The 23,040-nt window shown below is 43.3% G+C and overlaps 1 protein-coding gene across 3 annotated transcripts in view; it reads left to right on the top strand.

The window, feature by feature from the left end:
• ADAMTSL1 (ADAMTS like 1) overlaps positions 1 to 23,040 on the top strand; it is a 453,675-nt gene that overhangs the window by 180,919 nt on the left and 249,716 nt on the right. For all 3 annotated transcript variants that reach the window (XM_063914179.1, XM_063914180.1, XM_063914181.1), the window contains exon 5: positions 22,137 to 22,263. In XM_063914179.1, the coding sequence (XP_063770249.1) occupies positions 22,137 to 22,263 (127 nt within the window). The remainder of the gene's footprint in view (positions 1 to 22,136; positions 22,264 to 23,040) is intronic.

The following is a 23,040-nucleotide window of genomic DNA, read 5'->3' as shown; positions in this document are numbered from 1 at the left end:
GCAGCATCACATTGCATGGGTTCTTGCGTGACTGGGCAATTGGCAATAACATGACCTGGCATACCACACCTAAAACATTTAACCACACGATTATCAACCCGTTTGGGCAGCATAGACCGTTCTAGCCCCATTGGCCTGTCTCCAGGGCCAGTGTTTACAGTCTCTCCAGCCTTGCGTTCTCTTAACCGCCCAGCAACGTTTTCCCACGGAACAGTCTTACCAGTCTTTACTGAAGGGCGCTGTCGAGGATCTATGGGTTGCTGGGTGGTCATCAGTAGTTCCTCTGCTGCCAAATACCTCTCTACCATGTCCACTAATTGGTCAGCAGTACCCGGGTTTCCATGGCTCACCCACTTGCGCAGGACCATGGGCAAAGATCTCAAGTAGCGGTCCATGACGACTCTTTCCACCATCTGGGGACCAGTTAATGTCTCTGGCTGTAGCCATTTTTTTGTTAGCTGAATAAGGTCGTGCATCTGGGAGCGCGGAGGCTTCTCCATGGCGTACAGCCAACGGTGCACCCGTTGTGCTCGTACTGACAGCGTGACTCCCAGGCGGGTCAGGATCTCAGTCTTTAGTTTATCATAGTCCCGAGCCTCAGCAGGGCTTAAATCAAAGTAAGCTTTTTGGGGCTCACCTGACAGGAAAGGTGCCAGCAGACTGGCCCACTGTGCTTTTGGCCAGTTCTCACGCTCTGCAGTCCTTTCAAACGTGGTCAAGTAGGCCTCCACATCATCAGCCTCTGTCATTTTCTGCAGAAAGTGACTGGCCCGTATAGAACTAGAGCTGGTCGGAGCACTGACGGCCACATCTCCAATCCGGGCTGCAAGGCTCTGCACCACTTCTGTTAAGGCCTCTCTATCCTGACGCTGTTGCCTGTAAAGTTCATCAACAACTGCCTGCTGTTGTCTCTTATTTTCCTCCATTGCCACCTGCTGCTGTCTTATATTTTCCTCCATTGCCACCTGCTGCTGTCTGTTGGCCTCCTGCTGTAGTCTCCAATTTTCCTCCATTGCCACCTGCTGTTGTCTCCTATTTTCTTCCATTGCCACCTGCTGCTGTCGGTTGGCCTCCTGCTGAGCCGCTGTAGCTTGCAGCAAGGCTTTAAGCAGATCCTCCATGTCGACAGATTTTTCAGGCGGCTTTGTAGCTGCTTTCACCCAGGACATATATCAAACCCTCAGGGGTGAGTCTCAGTAACTTCACACTGGGCTGTATCTGCATAAACCACCGTTTTCTGCAGGCCTCACAAAGCTGCTGCTTTCACTTATGCGCAGAACGGTGTGCTCGCATTCTCCACCAAGTTGTAACACTGTAGGGGTGCAAGGCGCCTCTTCCTGGGGAATATGGCCGCACGCAGCAGCTGAGGAACAACACAAGTCCAGTTTCTGGTACAACTGACCCCGGCCAGTTTTATTGAAACAGAAAATAAAACAAAACCCAAAAATAAAAATACCTTGCCTGTCCGGCACTAACTAAACATAAGATATTCCTAACTGTCACTAAACAAAACACAGAGTTCTTCAGTACATACTGTATAGCTTACTTGCATCAGAAAGCGTGTCTCTCACACACAGAGCCTGCAGCCTTCCCAGGCAGTCTGCCCATACTAATCAGGTTAGAAGCACTATAACACTCTTACACAGCTGAAACCCTGATTAGCCCTCTGTGAGGCCAAAGACCCGAACTGGGCCCAATGTCTAGAACTCGCCTTATCTCTCTCTCAGAGCCTTTACCCAGCTTTTACAGCAAACTGAAAAGGTTCAGACAAAACAAAAAGCATTTTTCCTAGAAGTTAACATTTTCTAAAACATGTAAGACAAGAACCTGGGACAAATATACCTGCCCTCAAACACTATCCCAGTGTTCTTGTCACACAACATTATGGGGTATATTCAATTGAAGTCGAAAACTGCCGTCTGTCGAAAAGACGGCAGTTTTCAACTTTTTAGGTCGAATCCTGATTCGACCTATTCAATATTTAGCTACATTTTTCGACAAGTCAGTGAATTCGACTTGTCGAAAAGCACGTGGCTTGGCGGAATAGCTGCCGATCCACATGGTTATGTCGAAAATGGGGCCAAAACCTACAGGTTTTGGCCCCCTTTTCGACCACCTCAGTCCGGCATCAAAATGATGTCGGACTGAGATGCGGACCCAGAGGAGGAGAGGGGGGGTGCCGCAGGGAGACGGGGGGACAGCCGGCGGGCATACAGGGAGATCAGCGCTACAGTGGAGCCGGGTGGAAGCTGCCATGAGGTCGGGCGGCTGAGTGACATCCAGCTGCAGCGCTACTGTAGCGCTGATCTCCCTGTTTGCCCGCCGGCTGTCCCCGCTGGTCTCCCCGCGGCTCGCCCCCCTTCTCCTCTTCTGGGTCCCATCTCAATTCGACTTGAAAAAGTCGAATTAAGATGGGATTGAATAGGGGTTGTCGGATCCATTCCGACAAATACATGTCGGAATGGATCCGACTTTAATTGAAAATACCCCTATGACTACCTGGCTGTGTCATTCTTAGTGCAACTGCAAGGTGTTTTCAAGTAAAGGGACACTGTGCACACATGCTGCCAGTGATACCAGGAGATGGTTTCATACAGTAAACTCGATTCTTTGGTTTCATTTATTATGATAAAAGACCTTGTGGTGAAATCTATTCTGTTTCAAGCCACATAACTTGACACCATTTCCATGTGTGATTACAAAAGAAAACATGAAGGGAATTAAGAAAATTATGATGTACAAGAAAACCATATGTTTGTATATGACATTTTACTGTCAAGTGGGAATGCAGACACCATGTCAATAATACTGTACAATGTAATGTGAAGTTGCAGTTCCTGTTACTATACATTGCTAAGCATTAAATAAAGGAATATTTTTTTAATAGTATACTAGAATAGCAATACATTGCACAATAAACTAAACTATGTAAGTAAAGATTAAAATTACTTCTGTAGTATGTGAATTTGGAGAAGTACAGTATAATTAAATCAAAACACTAGGCTTCCTTTTTATGCCTTTAGCCTTTTTTTGTGTCCCATTTTATACATTTTGTTACACTATTTAAAGGCTATACAGTACATACAGTATATCTGATATGTATTAGGAGGTTGGACATTGAATAGATTTTCAACCATAAGCATTTTCTGCTGTGTTTGTAAACCACACAGAGACTACTAAGCGGACAAACAGAAATAAACAAGCAGAGCAGGTCCTAATTGTTAGCTGTTCATAAATAAACCTTCGTATTGTTATTGGCCCAGATACCCTTACATTAAAGACATAAGCATGTACAGACATCACAAAACCAATTACCACCTATAGTGTATCACTGTTTATCTTTGCTGCTTAGCCTATCTTCTCAGTTTTGTAGAAGTTTGAGTAACCGCTACAGTATAGCCAACCGCGATAACCATAATCCAAACACATCAAACAATCACACATCATCCCATATAAATTAATTCACCGAGCACCTCAGATAGCATCCTCACAACCAGAGTGAGCATTCTAGTGACTGATATACAGTGCTGACCACCATACAAGGCAAAGATCATTCTAGTGACAATACACAATACAAAGAAAATCCTAGTGACTGCATAAATTACGGAGGTCGCTCAAATAACTGCCGTACAATACATAGAGCATCCTAGTAACTGAAAAGCAAATCAAAGTGCATCCTAGTGGCCAATTTATGGTACAAAGAGTATCCTAGCAAACAAATATATAAAATACAGAAAATATCATAGTGACAGATATACAATTCAGAGAGCATCCTAGTGACCAATATACAATACAGAGAGCATCTTGGTAACTGATATACAATAGAAAGAGCATCCCAGTATATAATGCAAAGCACATCTTCATAACAACCATAGAGAGAGCATTTTAGTGATTCTTATACAGCACCTAGAGCATCCTAGTGACCTATATACAATACAGAGAACATCATAGTAAAGGTCATACAGCACAGAGACTCCTAGTGACTGATAAAGAGACTAGAGAACATCCTAGAAATACAGTACAGAGAGCATTCAAATGAACAATATTTAATACAGACAACAACGTATTACTTTTCTATTTATTAGAATATCCGGGTAATAGTCATACAATACAGAGAGCATTCAAGTGACTGTCATAAAATACAGAGATCATCCTGGTGACTGTAATGTAATATATAAAGCATTCTAATAACTGCAGTGTAATACAAGGAGCATTCTAAAGACCAGTACACAATATAGTGAAAATCCTGATGACTTGCTAGGCCGATTCCCCCATTTTCTATCTATCTATCTATCTATCTATCTATCTATCTATCTATCTATCTATCTATCTATCTATCTTTCTATCATTCATTTAGCAACAGGAATAGAACAGCACCCCAATATCATCAATTACATTAGTACTCATGTTTATTTGCAGAAACAGCAACATTTTGGCCCACAAATGTCCTTAGTCAAGCTATATAGACCGTTCTGGCACCCTCTTCTATATATATACGAATACCTTATACTGGAATGCCCCCTTTTTCAAGTACCCCCCCCCCCCTCTCTCTCTCTCTCTCTCTCTCTATATATATATATATATATATATATATATACTGTATATCTATATCTATATATATATATATATTATTTATATAATATAAATTTATAGAATAGATGCCCACACTACATGGCCATGACCGAGCATCACACCTGTGTGCTCAATGAGCTTATCTTTTCAGTACATTGAGCATTCATATGGATTTGGCCTTAACTGCCTTTCTCTGACGTCCTAGTGGATGCTGGGAACTCCGTAAGGACCATGGGGAATAGACGGGCTCCGCAGGAGACTGGGCACTCTAAGAAAGAATTAGGACTACTGGTGTGCACTGGCTCCTCCCTCTATGCCCCTCCTCCAGACCTCAGTTAGAATCTGTGCCCGGCTCGAGCTGGTTGCACACTAGGGGCTCTCCTGAGCTTCTAGAAAAGAAAGTATTTATAAATATTCTGGAACTAAGGGCCATTTACAATGCCCTAAGTCAGGCAAGACCCCTGCTTCAAAACCAGCCGGTGCTGATTCAGTCAGACAACATCACGGCGGTCGCCCATGTAAACCGACAGGGCGGCACAAGAAGCAGGATGGCGATGGCAGAAGCCACAAGGATTCTCCGATGGGTGGAAAATCACGTGATAGCACAGTCAGCAGTGTTCATTCCGGGAGTGGACAACTGGGAAGCAGACTTCCTCAGCAGGCACGACCTCCACCCGGGAGAGTGGGTACTTCTTCCAGAAGTCTTCCAACTGATTGTAAATCATTGGGAAAGGCCACAGGTGGACATGATGGTGTCCCGCCTCAACAAAAAGCTAAAAAGATATTGCGCCAGGTCAAGGGACCCTCAGGCAATAGCTGTGGACGCTCTAGTGACACCGTGGGTGTACCAGTCGGTTTATGTGTTCCCTCCTCTTCCTCTCATACCAAAGGTGCTGAGGATAATAAGAAAGAGAGGAGTAAGAACTATACTCATCGTTCTGGATTGGCCAAGAAGGACTTGGTACCCGGAACTACAAGAAATGATCTCAGAGGACCCTTGGCCTCTGCCTCTCAGACAGGACCTGCTACAGCAGGGGCCCTGTCTGTTCCAAGACTTACCGCGGCTGCGTTTGACGGCATGGCGGTTGAACGCCGGATCCTGATGGAAAAGGGCATTCCGGTTGAAGTCATTCCTACGCTGATAAAAGCTAGGAAAGATGTGACAGCAAATCATTATCACCGCATATGGCGAAAATATGTTGCTTGGTGTGAGGCTATGAAGGCCCCCACAGAAGAATTTCAGCTGGGTCGATTTCTGCACTTCCTACAGTCAGGAGTGACTATGGGCCTAAAATTGGATCCATTAAAGTCCAGATTTCGGCCCTGTCTATTTTCTTTCAAAAAGAACTGGCTTCACTGCCTGAAGTTCAGACGTTTGTTAAGGGAGTGCTGCATATTCAGCCCCCTTTTGTGCCCCCTGTGGCACCTTGGGATCTCAACGTTGTGTTGGATTTCCTAAAATCACATTGGTTTGAGCCACTTCAGACCGTGGAATTAAAATATCTCACGTGGAAAGTGGTCATGCTTTTGGCCTTGGCTTCGGCTAGGCGGGTGTCAGAATTGGCGGCTTTGTCCTGTAAAAGCCCCTATCTGATCTTCCATATGGACAGAGCAGAATTGAGGACTCGTCCCCAATTCCTCCCTAAGGTGGTATCAGCGTTTCATTTGAACCAACCTATTGTGGTGCCTGCGGCTACTCGGGACTTGGAGGCTTCAAAGTTGCTGGACGTAGTCCGGGCCCTGAAAATCTATGTTTCCAGGATGGCTAGAGTCAGAAAGACTGACTCGCTGTTTATCCTGCATGCACCCAACAAGCTGGGTGCTCCTGCTTCTAAGCAGACTATTGCTCGCTGGATCTGCTCCACGATTCAACTTGCACATTCTGCGGCCGGACTGCCGCATCCTAAATCAGTAAAAGCCCATTCCACGAGGAAGGTGGGCTCTTCTTGGGCGGCTGCCCGAGGGGTCTCGGCTTTACAACTTTGCCGAGCTGCTACCTGGTCGGGATCAAACACGTTTGCAAAATTCTACAAGTTTGATACCCTGGCTGAGGAGGACCTTGAGTTTACTCATTCGGTGCTGCAGAGTCATCCGCACTCTCCCGCCCGTTTGGGAGCTTTGGTATAATCCCCATGGTCCTTACGGAGTTCCCAGCATCCACTAGGACGTCCGAGAAAATAAGAATTTACTCACCGGTAATTCTATTTCTCGTAGTCCGTAGTGGATGCTGGGCGCCCATCCCAAGTGCGGATTGTCTGCAATACTTGTATATAGTTATTGCCTAACTAAAGGGTTATTGTTATGAGCCATCTGTTTAGTGAGGCTCAGTTGTTATTCATACTAACAATAACTGGGTATAGTATCACGAGTTGTACGGTGTGATTGGTGTGGCTGGTATGAGTCTTACCCGGGATTCCAAATCCTTTCCTTGTTGTGTCAGCTCTTCCGGGCACAGTTTCCCTAACTGAGGTCTGGAGGAGGGGCATAGAGGGAGGAGCCAGTGCACACCAGTAGTCCTAATTCTTTCTTAGAGTGCCCAGTCTCCTGCGGAGCCCGTCTATTCCCCATGGTCCTTACGGAGTTCCCAGCATCCACTACGGACTACGAGAAATAGAATTACCGGTGAGTAAATTCTTATTTTTAATCTTTCCGTTAGATTTTGGAAAATAGCTGTGGTTATTCACATCCATCCAACCATAAGGCCTGGCTTACAGTCAGTGGTCCTGTTAATCCCAATGCTGTATGGACTCTGTGCAGTCCCGTCATGTTCTTCTGCAAACCATTTTTGTTTTGTAGACTGCGCTTTGTGCAAGGGAGCGTTGCTGAAACAGGAAAAAGCCTTCCTCAAACTGGTGCCACAAAGTTGGGAGCACACAATTCTCTAAAATATCCCTGTATCTGTATGCCTTAACTGGAACTAAGGGGCCCATGCCAAACCAAACTTTACAGTTGGCAGTATCTACTTGGGCAAGAAACGTTCTGGCATCCACCAAACCCAGATTTGTCTGTCAGACTGCCAGATAGTGATGCTTGATCAGTCACTCCAGAGAATGCATTTTCATTGCTTCAGAGTTCATTGGCAGTGTGTTTTACACCAGTCCTGCCGACATTTGGCATTGCACATGATGATCTGAGACATGTGTGCGGCCATGGAAACCCAAACCATAATGCTCCAAATGAACAGTTCTTGTACTTCCAGAGGCAGTTTGGAACTCTGTAGTGAATGTTGCAAACGAGCACAGACAATTTGTACATGAGGTTGTGTGGCCTACCACTTCAAAGCTGAGCTGTCTTTGCTACTAGAAAGTTCCACTTCACAATAACAGCACATACTGTATATATGACCAGGCAGCTGTAGCAGGGCAGGAATTTCTACCATTCTACTGCTGCTAATGTTTGACTGGAGATTGCAAGACTGTATGCTTGCTTCTTGACAATGAATGTGGCCTAATTAGTCAAAGACTGTGGCTTAATTGGTCAAACACACTGATTAGGGGTGTGTCCAAATACTGTAGGCCATCTGTATGTATATTTACTCAACACATTTGAATACTGTTTTATCTGCGTCATGCTGTACCTTCTATTAAAACAAATAATGTTAGTTTCGTTTTGCATATAACAAGGGATCCAGTCAGGATCCCGGGGGTCTGTATCTCAGCAGGCGAAATGCTGATGTCGGAATCCCGACAAGAATCACCATCCCAGTGTTCAGAATCCCAACCGCCGAGATCCCAAAAGAGCGTGCACTGGGAGAACAGGCAGGTAAGCCATGGGTGGTGGGGGTTTAGGCTTAGGCGGCGGGGAAAGGGTTAGGATTATATATTATTTCCTTCATTTCAAATCAAGGGGGTAATGTTGGCGTATCTAAATATATTTTGGGGTAAAAGGTGAAAAAGTTCCCTGACCCCTGGCCTAAGGGTTACACTCTAAAAAGTTTTTTACATCTGGAAAGGCAGCTTAGAGGAGAACAGATGCTGTGTGAGTACAGTAAGAATGTGCCTTCATATTTGCTATTGATGCAGACATGTGAAAAACTCATCAAAATGCATATTTTGACATCAGCAGTCCTTACACGCCAAACTGAATAATTTGTTTTTTAGTTGTTGAATAGGAATATAGGAACATGATGATCAGAGTATACATATCTTACTGTCTGGTTGCATATGTCTTCATTCCAGCCGTTCAATGTGTAGAAAATAATCCTAACTCACACTTAATCTAAAGACATTACTTAAATGAAATGTTCTAGCACAAAACAATATTGTGCAGCATTTTTTAGGGTTGACGCATTGGGAAGCTGTCATATGCACTCAAATATGCTTTGTAATGCTTGTATCTTTTCCTTCTAATGCTCCAATCATGAGAACCTATGGCTGGGTACACACTGGCCGATATATATGTAGATATATTGTACACAGGCACATGTAAATGTCCGCCGAATTGTGACATTAGGCATAACACATCCAGACGATGATCGATAAGTGTGTATGCAACATTATCGGTTGCGCCCCCCATGTCACTAACCCCTTCTTGTTGGGGCTTATCGGACTGCCAAAGCAGCACCAATCTCCCTCCCCCACCACACCACCCCAATTTACTGACCTCCCTCACCAGTTACAAAATAAAAAAGGTCATATTGACAAAACCTAAAAAAGAATAATTTGGCCTCATCTGCCCATCGGCCTAGCAGGGCTCTCGTGCAAGTGAGCATATTGTGAACCCCCCGCCCCCCAGCAAGTGTCACCCCTAGTCATGTTCCTCAGGTGCCTACTCGGGTGCCTAGTGGGAAATCCACCACTGGAAAGGTGGGCATACTGTAGGGAACATGTAAAGATGTAGAATAGCTGTTATCCTATTATTGGAGAAAATGTGTTAGCTTATTGTGTAACACAGCAGCATTATAAGGTACCAATAATAAAGAAGCCAGGAAGTCCAAGGACGCAGCATGGAATCACTCTACGAAAACAACGCTCATCTGAGCAACCCCCAGGTTACACAGGATAGTGGGTATTTTCACTCTGCCGGGGCCAGGAAATCACACCCTATCCAAGGCCTCTACTCAAAGGGTTGATCCAAGGGATCAAAAAGAAGCTCTTTTGTGGTACACAAGGCACACCTACAAAATGTAGTGTTACCCCCTGTTTTGTAGAATGGTTTCCCTTGCTGCCCCTACTCTGCCCTCCATATGGCCACAGCATGTCAATCATGCTGCAGCTTGGGGGCACTGAAAGCACCAATTGCTGACCTTTTCTGTACAGGCATATTCCACTTGCTATTGGAGTAGTACACAAACCATAGAACTACTCTGAATCAGGCCCCTTGTCTGAAAGAGGGGACTCTATTCCCAAGTGTGTAGGTGTCATTATGGGGCAGATTGAGCGTGTTAAATGCCCTACTGCTTTAGCCATGTCTACTAGTGTAGTGCAGGTTGATATCATCTGATGATCACAGACAATAAGTGGACATTTCACTGTCTTTGGCTAAACGAATGCAGATATAATACTCTCACCTCTGCTGGAAATAATTTCACATGTATAATATGCCAGTTGTCATAAATGGGAGGAGGAGGCTGTTAAGTAGAAAATCTACATATATTTTAATCCTATTTGGATGTCAACAAGCAGGATTTAAAATGTGCAGCGTGGCGTGTCAGGTGTTCAGCCCTGAGAATGTCTGCACTGAGGCCTTAGATGCAGTCTCCCCTGCCAAATGACTGTATTAACTTTGCCAATTGGGATTAGCTGTTATCCTTTCCTTTGTTTTCTAAGGCTCTAACAGCAGTACAACTTGCACAGTGTGAAAAGAAATGCAGTGATAGAATTGTTACATTATCTGTCATAATTTCCTTGTGCAATCCTTTCATGAACTAGATTTCCTTTTTTTCTTTTAACAAATTAACCGCCGCCGTCTGTGCTATTAGGCATTTTGTCTTTTGTGAATTTTATTTCATTACAGTTAATTCCTCTTTTGCCAGAGGCCTGTAATTTATTACCCAGTAACACTGGGTGGGAAATGTCAGAGAATAACAACATTGTTTACATTTATTGTAGATTAGGAGTGGATAAAATTCAGGGCAAGTAGAACATTTTTTACTGTCCGCAGTTAAAGTCATTATTTTACTCCCTTGCAATGTAACCCACCCTTGGGAAGGTACAAACTTGTAAATGCACAAACCAATGGTTTCAGCCAGAACAATATATTTTTCAAGCTTGGATTTTTCAAGCAGCTTTCACACACTGATAAGTATATTTGGCTACCCTCCGCTAATGCTTGTAGTGCAACAATATTCTAATAGGCTATTTTCTACATCCATTAGTAAAGTAAAGTGAGACATTACATTGAGAAAAGTAAAGCCTTCAACATATGTTTTCTTTATACAATTGGAGATTAAGGGAATTTATGGATAAAACCTCAGGAATGCTCAATACAGAAGTGCACATATTGTAAGATACATGCTGCTCGGTGTTTTACAGCGTGCATGGGTGCAAAGAGTGACCACCAATACTTCCTACTATGTGCCCTAAGTGTATCTTTGTGCAGTCAATAGTCATCTTCTTTTTGAGCTAACATTGGCTAACTACTTTATAGACAGGCAACCAATCTTCCATAAGACCTTTGATTGCTTCCAGTCTGTAAAGTAGGTGAATTGCCATCCTTAGCGCATTTGCCTCAGATCCTCTAGTTACAATCCTTTGTGCTGCAATAAGGCTGTTTTTTCAACCCCTTGGACTACATTGGAGCGAGAAAGAAGAGAAAAAAGGTAAGTCTAGTTTCCACTACATTACAGAATATTTTTGGTGACGTTTTCATTATTAAACACTTGCCTGGCGTGGTTGCATTGTTTGCGACCACACCAGGCTGTGCCTTATGTGACCTGGGGGCAAGCAATGTGACCAGGCAGAAATGCAGAGTGGGTGGTGCTGGAAGATAGTCTTTTAGCAGCCACCAATCACAGAGGGACCTCGCAGCCCCTCTGCACCCTACCCTAGTGTCTGCCATTAGTATGACAGGAAAGGCTCGGCCTCACCTCACCGCATGTCACTGGTGTTACCCTTCCTCCCCATGTATTGTTATCATTCCAGAGGCAGGGACTGGAAGAACTAAATATCCCAGCAGCCCTTGAGCCTCACAGCAGCTCCCTCCCCAAAATAAAGATGAAGGGTGGACCTCTGGGAGTCACGGAGACCACCAGACAGGTGAATATCAATTTTCACTTGCACTGCAGGGTTTTCAGCTCTGAAAACCATGCAACCATTTTTTTAATTGGATACCGTGGGTATCAGGAAAACGCTTATCTGCGGTAATAAAAAATTAGACGCGCATTAGGCAAGGTTTTTTAATTTGCTAAACCTTGCGTCTATTGAATTCCCCTTCTAAATGTGGCCCTTAATTCACCTGCTTTTTACATGGTTAACCAACATGTGATCCTGACAAATTTTAACAGGTGCATCTATGTGGCAACTACTATATAGGCCTACGTTATGGTGCTGATCCAAAGTAGGGAGCAAAGCAACTAAAAAAAACACAATGTTGCACCTGGACATACTGTGCATATACTTTGATTTATTTTATGCATGCAGGGTATATACTGACTGTTATTACATGTACAGTAGCTCATGAATACCGCACAGCTCTGTTTTACTGTACATTGCAACCTAGAGGTCAGTTATGACATGCCTTTCTAAACCCTAAATCTCTTTGCACATTCTGGGGTCTCACGGTGCGTGTGTATCAGACAGCGGCGGCTGTAATTCTGAGCATGGGGGGGTCAGTGGTTACAGACAGTGGCGGGCTAGCCGTGGGGGAGCAGGGGGTGCTAGCAGGTGAGGGTACAGACAACGGTGGCATACATTTTAATGGTGCATGAACAGTGTGAGGAAATTTCTATGGACACCACAGGTGTAGTGGGGAAAGTATCACAATTCCAAAAAGCTGACCCTGCAAAAAGAGCAGCCTTTCAGAAGTGATACTTCTGTTAATGAGGTTTAGTGAATGCCTCTGAAATGCTTACTCAACTTGCAGCCTGTTCAGAACTTCATTTTCACCCCTTACATTTTAACATAATGAATAGACCCCTTTAAATCTGCCCATCGTAAGCTCACTAGTCACCTGAGAAATACATGAGCAGAGAGTGCAGAGTGCCTTAGCAGAGTGGGAAGATAGGCACTGAGCATGTCCTATGTACTGTAGCTATAGTGTTGTCCAGGGACGTGTGGTGAGGTAAATGGCTGAGGAGGCACCGTCTAGTACCAAAGCCAGATTTACACACAATGGGTGGTATTCAATTCTTTCACCCCCTTCTACTCCCATTCTGTTTCTGCTGACGGGTGTGGTACTGTATAATCATTTCAGCTCGCTACCTCTGGGATAGCGAGGGCGCACAACCCTTTACGCAACTAAACCTGATTAGTATGGGTGCAGTATGCGTAATAAAGGGGATCACTTTAGAAAGGAGATTGGGCGTGATATATCATTTGAATACCGCCAAATATATGAGCCAAAGGGTGCATGTAGGCATTATACACAGGTGCAGCAGTATATACTGCTGGAAATTGATGAGATTTGATCTGAGATGTGCAGAAAAGGTACTGCCTCACCTGCCATAGACTTTTCACTCCAGAGATTTGACTATAAAATCATTAGAGTTATAAAAAGATCTTTATAATATATTTTTTGTGTTTTTCATATACTTTATATAATCAAAACTCTTGTTTAAACATTAGTATAACTGGAAAGGATCTGCTTCAGCCCACCCGGTGACACACCAGGAATACACCTGCCTTTATGACCCTTTGAGCAGATAAAGAGACAAGTCTTGAAATGGCTTATGGTAACCTAACAGCCAGAAACAGTGCATGTGTTGTTCTTAAGGTTTTGATACAGTGTCTCTTTTAACTGAAGTTGATCACGCTTTTATTATATTTAACATGATGATGATACAGATTATTATTATTGTGCATACATATTATGCAGTGCTTTAAAGAGAATATTTGAAGTCAATCACATGACTGCCTGCCCCTGCGGAGCTTACACACTATGTGGCTAATTCAGGTTGGATCACAAACCGTGATCCAACCGCAATTTTCACAATGGTCCCACGGGCTCATGCGCAGCGCCTGCGTGGCGGCCGCAGAAAAAGCGATCGCCTCTGCCTGTCAATCAGGCAGAGGCGGTCGAGGGGCGTGCACAGGGGGGGGGAGGGGCGGTAACGCTCCGTTTCCAGGAAGGAGACAGAGTGTTGCGGGGGCAGCAGGGCAGCGCGAACGGGGTCATGTTGTGGGTGTGATCGCGGCAGCTGTGTGACATCACATGCAGCCGTAGCGATGGGTAAGATGGCGCTGGGTCTCCTGCGGGCTCAGCTAAGCTGCGCCGGCAGGAGGCATCAAGAATTTTTATGATGAAGCAGAAATTGCGAGGCGCTCGCAATTTCTGCTTCATCAAGGGGGGAGGCGCCGGTCAGCATGCTGGGAGGTCTTGCCCAGCGATGGGCGGCACCCAGCATGCGATCCAATGGATAGCAAATTCTGGTGATTAGCATAATTTGCTATCCTTACTGAATTAGCCCCTATATTCAATATCACATGGACAAACATGCTGCACTACAGTTAATTTGTCAGCAGCAAATTTACCTACTAGTACAGTGGTTCTCAAACTTTTTTGAATCACGGCGCCCTAGAGTATCAGTATTTTTTTCACGGCACCCCTACACCAAAAGTTTTTTATTGAGAATTTTATAAAGAAATATTAAATTAAGTAAATTGTGTTTATATGTCATCCTAAGATTGAATTGTGTGATGAGGAATAAGATTTGCTTCTGTTTGTCCACATATTTTATGATTAGCAGCCGCCAGCACTGGTTTTGACTATTACATTGATCATAAATAATTTAAATTGGTCCTGGACCACCAATCCAAGGCACCCCTGCAAGTGTTCTGAGGCACCCCAGGGTACCACAGCACACAGTTTGAGAACCAATGTACTAGTATGTTGTTGGTGTATGGGAGAAAACTGGAGCACCTGGGGAAAACACAAGGAGAAAATACAAACTCTACACTGATCGGCCATGACCGGGAATTGAACTCATGACCTCAGTGATTTGAGGAAGTAATGCTAACCATGATGCCAACTGTGTTGCCTTTTTGCGCCAAAATTAATAGAATGGTTAGAAATTGGATCTCATAGCCATTTGTATACATTTAGTATACAAATGGAGTCATTCATAGCCCGAATAACTGCAAATCTATATATTGTAGTTGGGTTGATGTCACAACTGTAAAATTAGAACCAATTACTTAGCTGTTCTCTACACTAGAATCCATTACTCATTATATATGTATATACATACTGTCACTGTTATTACAAAGAACATTTAAAACAAATTGTTTCTAGGTCAGTGTGAGAGACACATGACCTGATGTAGCTACGAAGAATCAAGGAACTAACTGTAAAACGAATGTTGTGTTTATATTACGATTTGAGCCTCAATGCGCTCATGTTAAACAGCATGATAAAGAGCACTACAGAACACAAACAAAAAGAGACTGCATTTGCTTGGTGATGCTAATTGCATAGTATCCCCCTGTGCCACTGCCTCATCCTTCTTCTTGCCTCATCATCTCTGGTTGCACAGGGTCAGCCAAGGTACAGCAGTAGCTAAAGATGTGGGACTGCCTGAGGCCAGAAGGAATGAAGGCCTCTGTTAAAAAGAAAAAGGGTCAGGTCTTAGAAAAAGGCAGCAAAAAAGAAGTTAAACAAACATGCACAAAAACAACTGTGGGTAAATGATGCTGTTAAATGTTTGACACAAGTACAAATAAAGATGTTTAATCAAGTGGGTGAGAAAACAGTCATGACATCCGAGGCCTCTTTCTCTGGAAGCGGGCAGTGGTCTGGTTCGTGCCTTCCGGCTATGATTTCATCTGAAGTGACAGCAGTTTTCCCCAACATTTTTTGGACTGCAAGTGTATTTCCAAGTATGGATGGTTTAAAATAAATGCAATGTCAGGTAAAATGATCAGAAAACATAAATCAAAGGAAGTGCATACTGCCGGCTGTGGGATAGCTGACACATACAAGTACTGTAGGCAAACCTTTTAACAGTCCTGCTTGCTGTGGAATAATACAGTTTTTAGTAGCTGAAAGGGAGTACTCTACTGAAAATGGGGCACCCAAATTGAGCATAGTTTGAGTTTATTGGGGTTTAGTTTTTGTAGAATGGGTTTGTGGCCTGTATTGTTAACACAGATTTTTTTAGGAGGAATGTGAGGAGGAATGCATATGTAACCTATATTGAAAAATAGTGGGTTTCCGTAGATGTCATTTATTTTATTATGCCTCTTGACTAAGCAGGATGCAAAACATCAAGAATACATTTAATTGATTGTAATTATTCTAGTGTTCCTTCTCCTTTCTGTTACAATTGTACATTTTTCAGGTGAAACCTCGGGGTGTATGTTGCACTATCTTCTGGCATAGAATATATAGAATATTTTATTATTTTGTAATCTACCCACCCCTGTCACATTGTGGATCATTTTGGATGCTAAAAAAAGGTGTTTTTTTTATGTACCATATGTAAATAGGTACATGACACTAATTAGTGTTCTATGTCCGTGATTCCTCTGGGATAGTTACTGTAATTAAAATGTAATAGACAGCTCAGAGCACTGTTTGCTATCACATTTGGGCCTCCCCTTCAGTCGTTTAGATTTTCCCTTTCTCCTAATGCACTGTACTTTTTCCTCTTATTTGGCTGTTATATAACTCAGGATAGTAAACAGACATTGGGTCTACCTTTCATTTTAAATTTATGTCATGTTAAGATTTTAAATACATTGATTTACGTACGCAGAATAATGTTCATGCTTTATATTATGCAGTGAGACAGTGCAAAAAAAAAAGTACGGTAAGTTAAATTACTGGAAAAGTTACACTTGAGTCTGGCTTGACCTTAAAGGCTCTGCACCGCCCGCAAAATCCTGAATGCCTTCACATATGGTCTTTCTCTACTTCTTATAGCTTATTTTAATATCCTGTCTGCAAAACTAAATCTCATTTTAGCAGTTCTGGCACTTAGTCCTTCATATAATTGTCACTATCTTGCTATGCACAAGGTACGTCCCACTTCACCAAGGTAGATTTATAATCCTGTTCAAATGAAATCTTCCACAAAAGATACCACCGCAGCACATATATCCACTAGCAAGTACAAAGAACATGAATATATCTGGTAAAGCTGTGTGTATACTACATTAAATTAGAGTGTTTAATGCTTGTATTAATCTCTAATGGGATTACTTTAGTGATAGACACCAGCTACTTTTCAGGGGGCACATAGGTGGCCCTATTGGCCCCTATAACATTTAAAAGGGCTGCAGATTACCCTTACTCTAAGTAATTAATTCAATAAATGAAAGAGACATCTTTCCATAACAATGTACTAGCAGGTGTTTTAATGTAAGTTAAGTATTACAAATGACACCAAACAAGTCAGTGTTATTTCTGGGGGACCAGCTTCTGATGGTTAGGGGTAATGCTGGAACAGTCACAATAATTTTATACAGAGTAGTTCCCATCCGGTTAACCTGTTAAACTTGACGCACGGATGGACATCGGAATCAAATGGTTAGCAACCATCAGTGATTTAAATTCAATGGGAATATATTTTCCATCAAATTGTGGGATTCTGATGAATGTCAGCCACCGGATGCAGCTTTCTGATGCACATCCGATGGCTGACTATTCTTTTTTCAGCTGTGGACACCCGGAAGTGGTGTCCGTAGCTCAGCTAGCGCGCATGCGCGAAGCTATTACTACTTCTGTGCATGTGCAAAGTCTAAGCATCGCAATGGTAATACCATCAGATGTTTGCAATGTGATGGCTAGTGCCATCACATCACTGAGTTTGATGTCGGATTCCTGGCTACCATTCAATGCTTCGGATGTCCATCTCTAGCTTGAGGGTTTTTTTTTTTCCTTAATCTTCTACTCCATCTCTTCCTCCTTTCCCTCCACCTCTTTTTTCTTTTCCTACTCTTCCTTCTCATACAGATATATTCAAACACTTAAAATATATAAGAGTTTGTAGGCAACTTCTAATAGTTATGGCAGTATTTGCACTCATTATTATGCTGATATGTTCAGTTGAGTAAGACAATTTTACTATTATGTAAAAATTAACCAACACAAAGCACATTCCTCCACAGGTACTTAAAAATAAAAAGGGTCTAAGGGGCATTGATGAATGATAGTACAGAGTCTAAATGTCTATTTATAATTTATTGGGGTTTAGACTGGATAATTATAATTTTGTATTACGGCAATAAGAAATTAAGGATTGGCCAGATGTATTAAAAAAATAAATGCAGGGACAGGAGTTTTGGTAGGATCTGCTATGCGTAAAAATAAACATGATCACTTTGCTTTCTGGTTTGAGGGCCGACTGCGCAACTGCACATACGCTGCCATCCAGGAGCGGATTGGCCATAGGGCTAACAAGGAAGATCCTAGTGGGCCAATGTGCATGTGAGGTCTGTTTTGTTTTTTGACATGTAAGGGTTGGTGCTGCCGCCATGGTTACACAGTATACCTCTGGTGCTGTCTATGTAAGACCACTTCTATAATTTTTTTCAGTTCCCAATCTTCTCCTGACAGATTTTAAAAGAGCGTGCAATGGAGTATGCTAGCGCTTCATAAATGTTAATCAATAAATTAATATATAGATTGTACAGCAAGATTTCTAACACATCTTGGTGTCAATGGGCCTTTCAAACAGCAGTGGAAATTGGAAACAAATTATAATACCAAAATCTATATTATACATTTAGGGTTTTTTTCCTGTGGGGGCCAATTTGTTCTATTGTTTCCCGTTGGGGCCAGTGTGTGTGTGTTTTTTTCTGTGGGCATCAATGTGTTTTATTTTTTTCTTGTGCAATGTTTTTCATCTGTCCTTGCATCTGAGTTGCATCGCAAATGCATGCACCATGATGGTGTTCATACAGAGTAGGACATAGGCACCCAGAAGTGTATTAGCAATGTGTTAGACTTTCCTGTGTAGTTACAGATGGCTGGTTAATTAGACGCAGATGTTATGTAGTATGTCTGAGTTGCTGAAAGTGGTTACGTATAGAAATGTTGAATTGCTCACATTGGAGGCCATACTCAGACGGATGATCTGCACCTAGCACAAGGCTAGCAAGTGTCGGATGGTGGAGTATAAGATGCACAAAGCATGATTGTATCATCTGTAAACACTGACAGTGGGCATCTCAGTCCTTGCATATTTGGATGCACGGATGTATACAGGGAAGGGCATTGTAGCTTTATTAGCATGACGTTGCAGACGCAACTGCAGCAAAAGAATTAAGGAAGGCCGCTACTACTTCTAACTCCGGATCAGACCATATGAGGAGGAACCCTGCTGCCTTAACAAATTCCACCACCAAAACACAACCCCACCCCCATTACGGTTGCTTCCATAAATTTCCCAGGCTGGTTTTCCATCCCAATGTGCCCGTGCTATAATCAGAACACACATCCGCAAGTGCAATTGCTGGGGAGAGATCACTATTGGTAAATGTTGCGGTGTGTAGCCTATAGGATACAATGGGTAATTTCATTTATATATTTGTGGGGGGGGGGTTTCATTTTGTTTTTTCAATATCCGTACTACAGAGGAATTGGTGTCTCATCGCCTGAGGGTGTCTCAGGTTGGCTGGCTGCCGCAAGTTCTCCAGTAGGATCCAGGACAGGTCACTTTACTCTCTTACCCTTACTCCTGACTGCGCAAAGGTCTCAGAGACTGTCAATCCTTTGTGATAAACAGGACCAATGGCTGGAGCCTGGAAATATTTTGGATGTGACTGTCTGTCATCAGTGTCTGTAGACACTAGGCCATTGGTCTGCAAACTCCTTCCTCATTACCCCACAGAGTGCATGTTTTGCAGGTCTCCTCACAGAATTACAAGTGAAATAATTAACTCCACCTGTGGACCTTTTAAAATGTGTCTGTGAGTAATTAATACACCTGTGCACCTGCTGGGTTACCTGCAAAACATGCACTGTGTGGGGTAATGAGGACTGAGTTTGCAGACCTATGCACTAGGCTCTTCACCTACTACACAGATACACGACTGCTACAGACCAATATTTCCCACCAGAGGAGTTCCCACAGGACCCAGTGGCCATTATTAGTCAGGGGGACAGAGCAGGGGCCATAACTTGTCAGTAATAAATGGATGATAAATGGATTATTGATACTGTATGTAAAGCAGTAAGGGACTAGAGGTACATATAGAGGCTTGGAGAGCTGCCTGTTGCCCAGCACTGATTCACATCATATTGTTTTCTAGTTTTGTCAAAATTAGGGTTTTTCCATAACTTGCTGTTTATTCAGGATTTCCAAAAAGTAAGGTTTGTAAATATAGCAAATATGCATAACTAATTACCATGCTCATGACAGCCTGAGACATCTTCAAAGGTAATAAACGGGTTCGGTATGAGATCCCGGCTGACGAGATGCTGGCAGTCAGAATACCAACTGCAGCATCCCGATGCTGAAGATCCCGACAGGGGTGAGCTAAGCATTTGAACTCACTACCTTAACCCTCCCTTACCGCAGCCTGGCCCTAACCCTCTCCATTAGTGCTTAAACCTACACCCCCCCTCCCCACAGCCAAACCCTAACCTCCCTACCCACCGCAGCCTAACCTCCCCCCCTCCCTCCCACAGCTTATCCTATTCTTATCTTTAGGTGTCCAGGTGTCAGGACTCCGGCATCAGGATCCTGACATTTTCTAGATTCCAGCCTCGGTTTTCTGATGGTTGTTGGGATTCCAGCTTCGGAATTTCAGCTGCTGGGATCTGACAGCCGGGATCTTGAACGTAACCCTAATAAACCAATACAATTATGTTTAAATACAGTTATCACCTGTCCGGGATACCGCCGCACAGTGTGGAAATCAGCAATGATGTCCGGGGTATGGAGGCTGTATAGTCCTGGTCACTATAAAGTAAATCCCATGGAACATGGTGCTAGGGATTTGACAGTCAGTGTATCACCAGACCACTATCAGTGCACCACCATACCACTCCACCTCCAGCATTGTCCTGCAGCCTACCACTGCCGAGTGATCGTTTGGGCTGCGGGCGAAGAGCTAGTGTATGTGTGGTGGAAGCCAGAAAGGGTGTTTTGGATATGATTAGGAGCTTTTTAAAAAATTTGACGGTGAAGCTAAAGGTAATATCTGAGACCTGGCTGGCTACTAGCAGCATATTAGGGCTGGATGAGCTCTGGCATTTTAGGGGCTTGGGTTTAGAAATGGTCAATAGGCTGCAGCCCCGGGAATAAGGGAGTTCTGGCATATAAAGGGAAATGAAGTGGCCCTGGCCTGACATATAATGGTATGAAGGTTCTCTTGGCAGACATTAGGGGGCTCTGACATATAAAGGAGCATGAGGGGTCTCTAGGCAGACATATAAGGGTATGACAGGGCTCTGGGTAGACATGTAAGAACATGAGTGGGCTCTGGGCAGACATATAAGGGCATGAGGATGATCTAGCATATACAGAGGCATGATAAGGCTCTGTGCTGTCATATAAGGGCATGGGAAACTCTGACATATTCGAGGGCCATGGAATATAACGGGGAAATGGTCTGGGGTGCCGGGCAGGAGGGGGCTCTGGCATGTAAACAGTAGGCATGCTGTAGGATATAAAGGGGTATGACGGCGCTTTGCACATGTAAGGGCATAAGGGGACTCTAGGCAAACGCAGAAGAATGAGAGATCTTAAATATATATGCAAGAGGGGGCTCAGCCACATATAGGGGGCGTGAAGAGACATTGCCTCATCCTCCTCCTATATATGGGCTGACATACAGTATAAAGGGATATGAGGGGGCTTTTTATTAGCGTGGTAAAAAAAATTACTTGACATTTTTACAAATGAAATAGCTGTAATGGTCACTCCTCTGATCATGCCTCCTGGTAACACCACCTGTTGAGGAAACAGAAATTGGAAAGGTGGTAACTATATTCTAATTCATATAATAGATATTATTCTCATTAAAGTAGCTAGTCACATGACATTTTTAATGCTGCCACAACTAGAATAATCAAAATGTTGAGGAGTTAAGAGTATTTAGCGCCAAAGCAAAATTCTCACTATCTACTAGATTTAAGTACTGTGAGACAGGGCCTCATACATTTATCGACCACTGTGAATGCACAGCTGTGTGTTTTATGCATTCATCTTTTTATATGCATTCCTTTATGCTGTATTGTAGGCTGCTTTTGCATTCAATAATATTTCCCATGAAGCCAATGAAGTAAGACCTGTGATTTCCCATAAAACCAGACTATGTATTTTTATTTGATATGGCAAAAGCAATTGCTCGTGTACAGATCTTGAATCGGTGTCAGTTCTTAGATGAGGATTTCTGTTTGAGTCCAGCATGTTACTACTTGGCTCAAGCCATGGTCTACAGGTCTCTGGTGACAGTAATTATCAGCACCATAAAACAAAGGAGCGAACTGAAGCGTTACATCTTTCTTTTTGTTTGCAGATTGTTGGTTGTGACCACCAGCTAGGAAGCACTGCAAAGGAGGATAATTGTGGAGTTTGCAATGGAGAAGGGTCAACCTGCCGTTTGGTTCGAGGACAGTACAAATCACAGCTTTCTGCGAACAAGTGTAAGTTGCTAATATATGTACTGCTCACTTGATTTATTATCTTAAAGTGCGCAGAAAACCAACCACTTTATTTGCAGTTTATTATGCTGAGAAAAGCCCATTTCTGAAGTGTTTTCACTAGACAAAAGATCTTTTTTTCAACTCTTCTCTATTTATCAAAAGATTAACACTGTGTCATACCAAGTAATTCAATATTCCTCTAGTTGCAAACAGTTTCTCCAAAAAGCAGCCCTATCGGTGCACCTTTAGCAGCTAATAAGCAGTAGTGAAAGTTTGCACAGACAGTAGTGTAAGTGCGCAGATGTGAACTGAGTTCATGAAAGAATACAGAGAGCGCTAGAGGCAAAGAGATCTATTTGGAAGGAGCAGACGTATGGGTGGTGTTGGTTCCCACAATAAAACTTTTCGGAGTTGATAAATACTAGGTGGCCACATTGGACCACTTATGGTGAATGGGCCCATTTCTTAAAATATGCGGAAACAAGTGTTTCCGCAAGTGTAATAGGCCATTCAGGTTAGTGAATACCACCCTTTGGGCCAGATTCAGAGACGTACGCTAATGCAGCTGCCAGTGTGATTTTCTCTGCAACGCAACTGCAGATATCAGCAAGTGAAGTTGCCGCCCAGAAATGAAAAAAGATGCCCACGTGAACCACCACAATTCATGCGACCTGTGACTTCACAGACTGGACCCGGCAGTAGTCACGCAGGCGCCATGTTTTTCTATGTTAAGGTATGCAGCTGACATCAGATACCCCCCCCGAAAACGGCCATAGC

This window comes from Pseudophryne corroboree, chromosome 1 (assembly GCF_028390025.1).
Source record: "Pseudophryne corroboree isolate aPseCor3 chromosome 1, aPseCor3.hap2, whole genome shotgun sequence".
Taxonomy (NCBI): domain Eukaryota; kingdom Metazoa; phylum Chordata; class Amphibia; order Anura; family Myobatrachidae; genus Pseudophryne; species Pseudophryne corroboree.
This window is presented reverse-complemented; position numbering and strand designations above follow the sequence as displayed.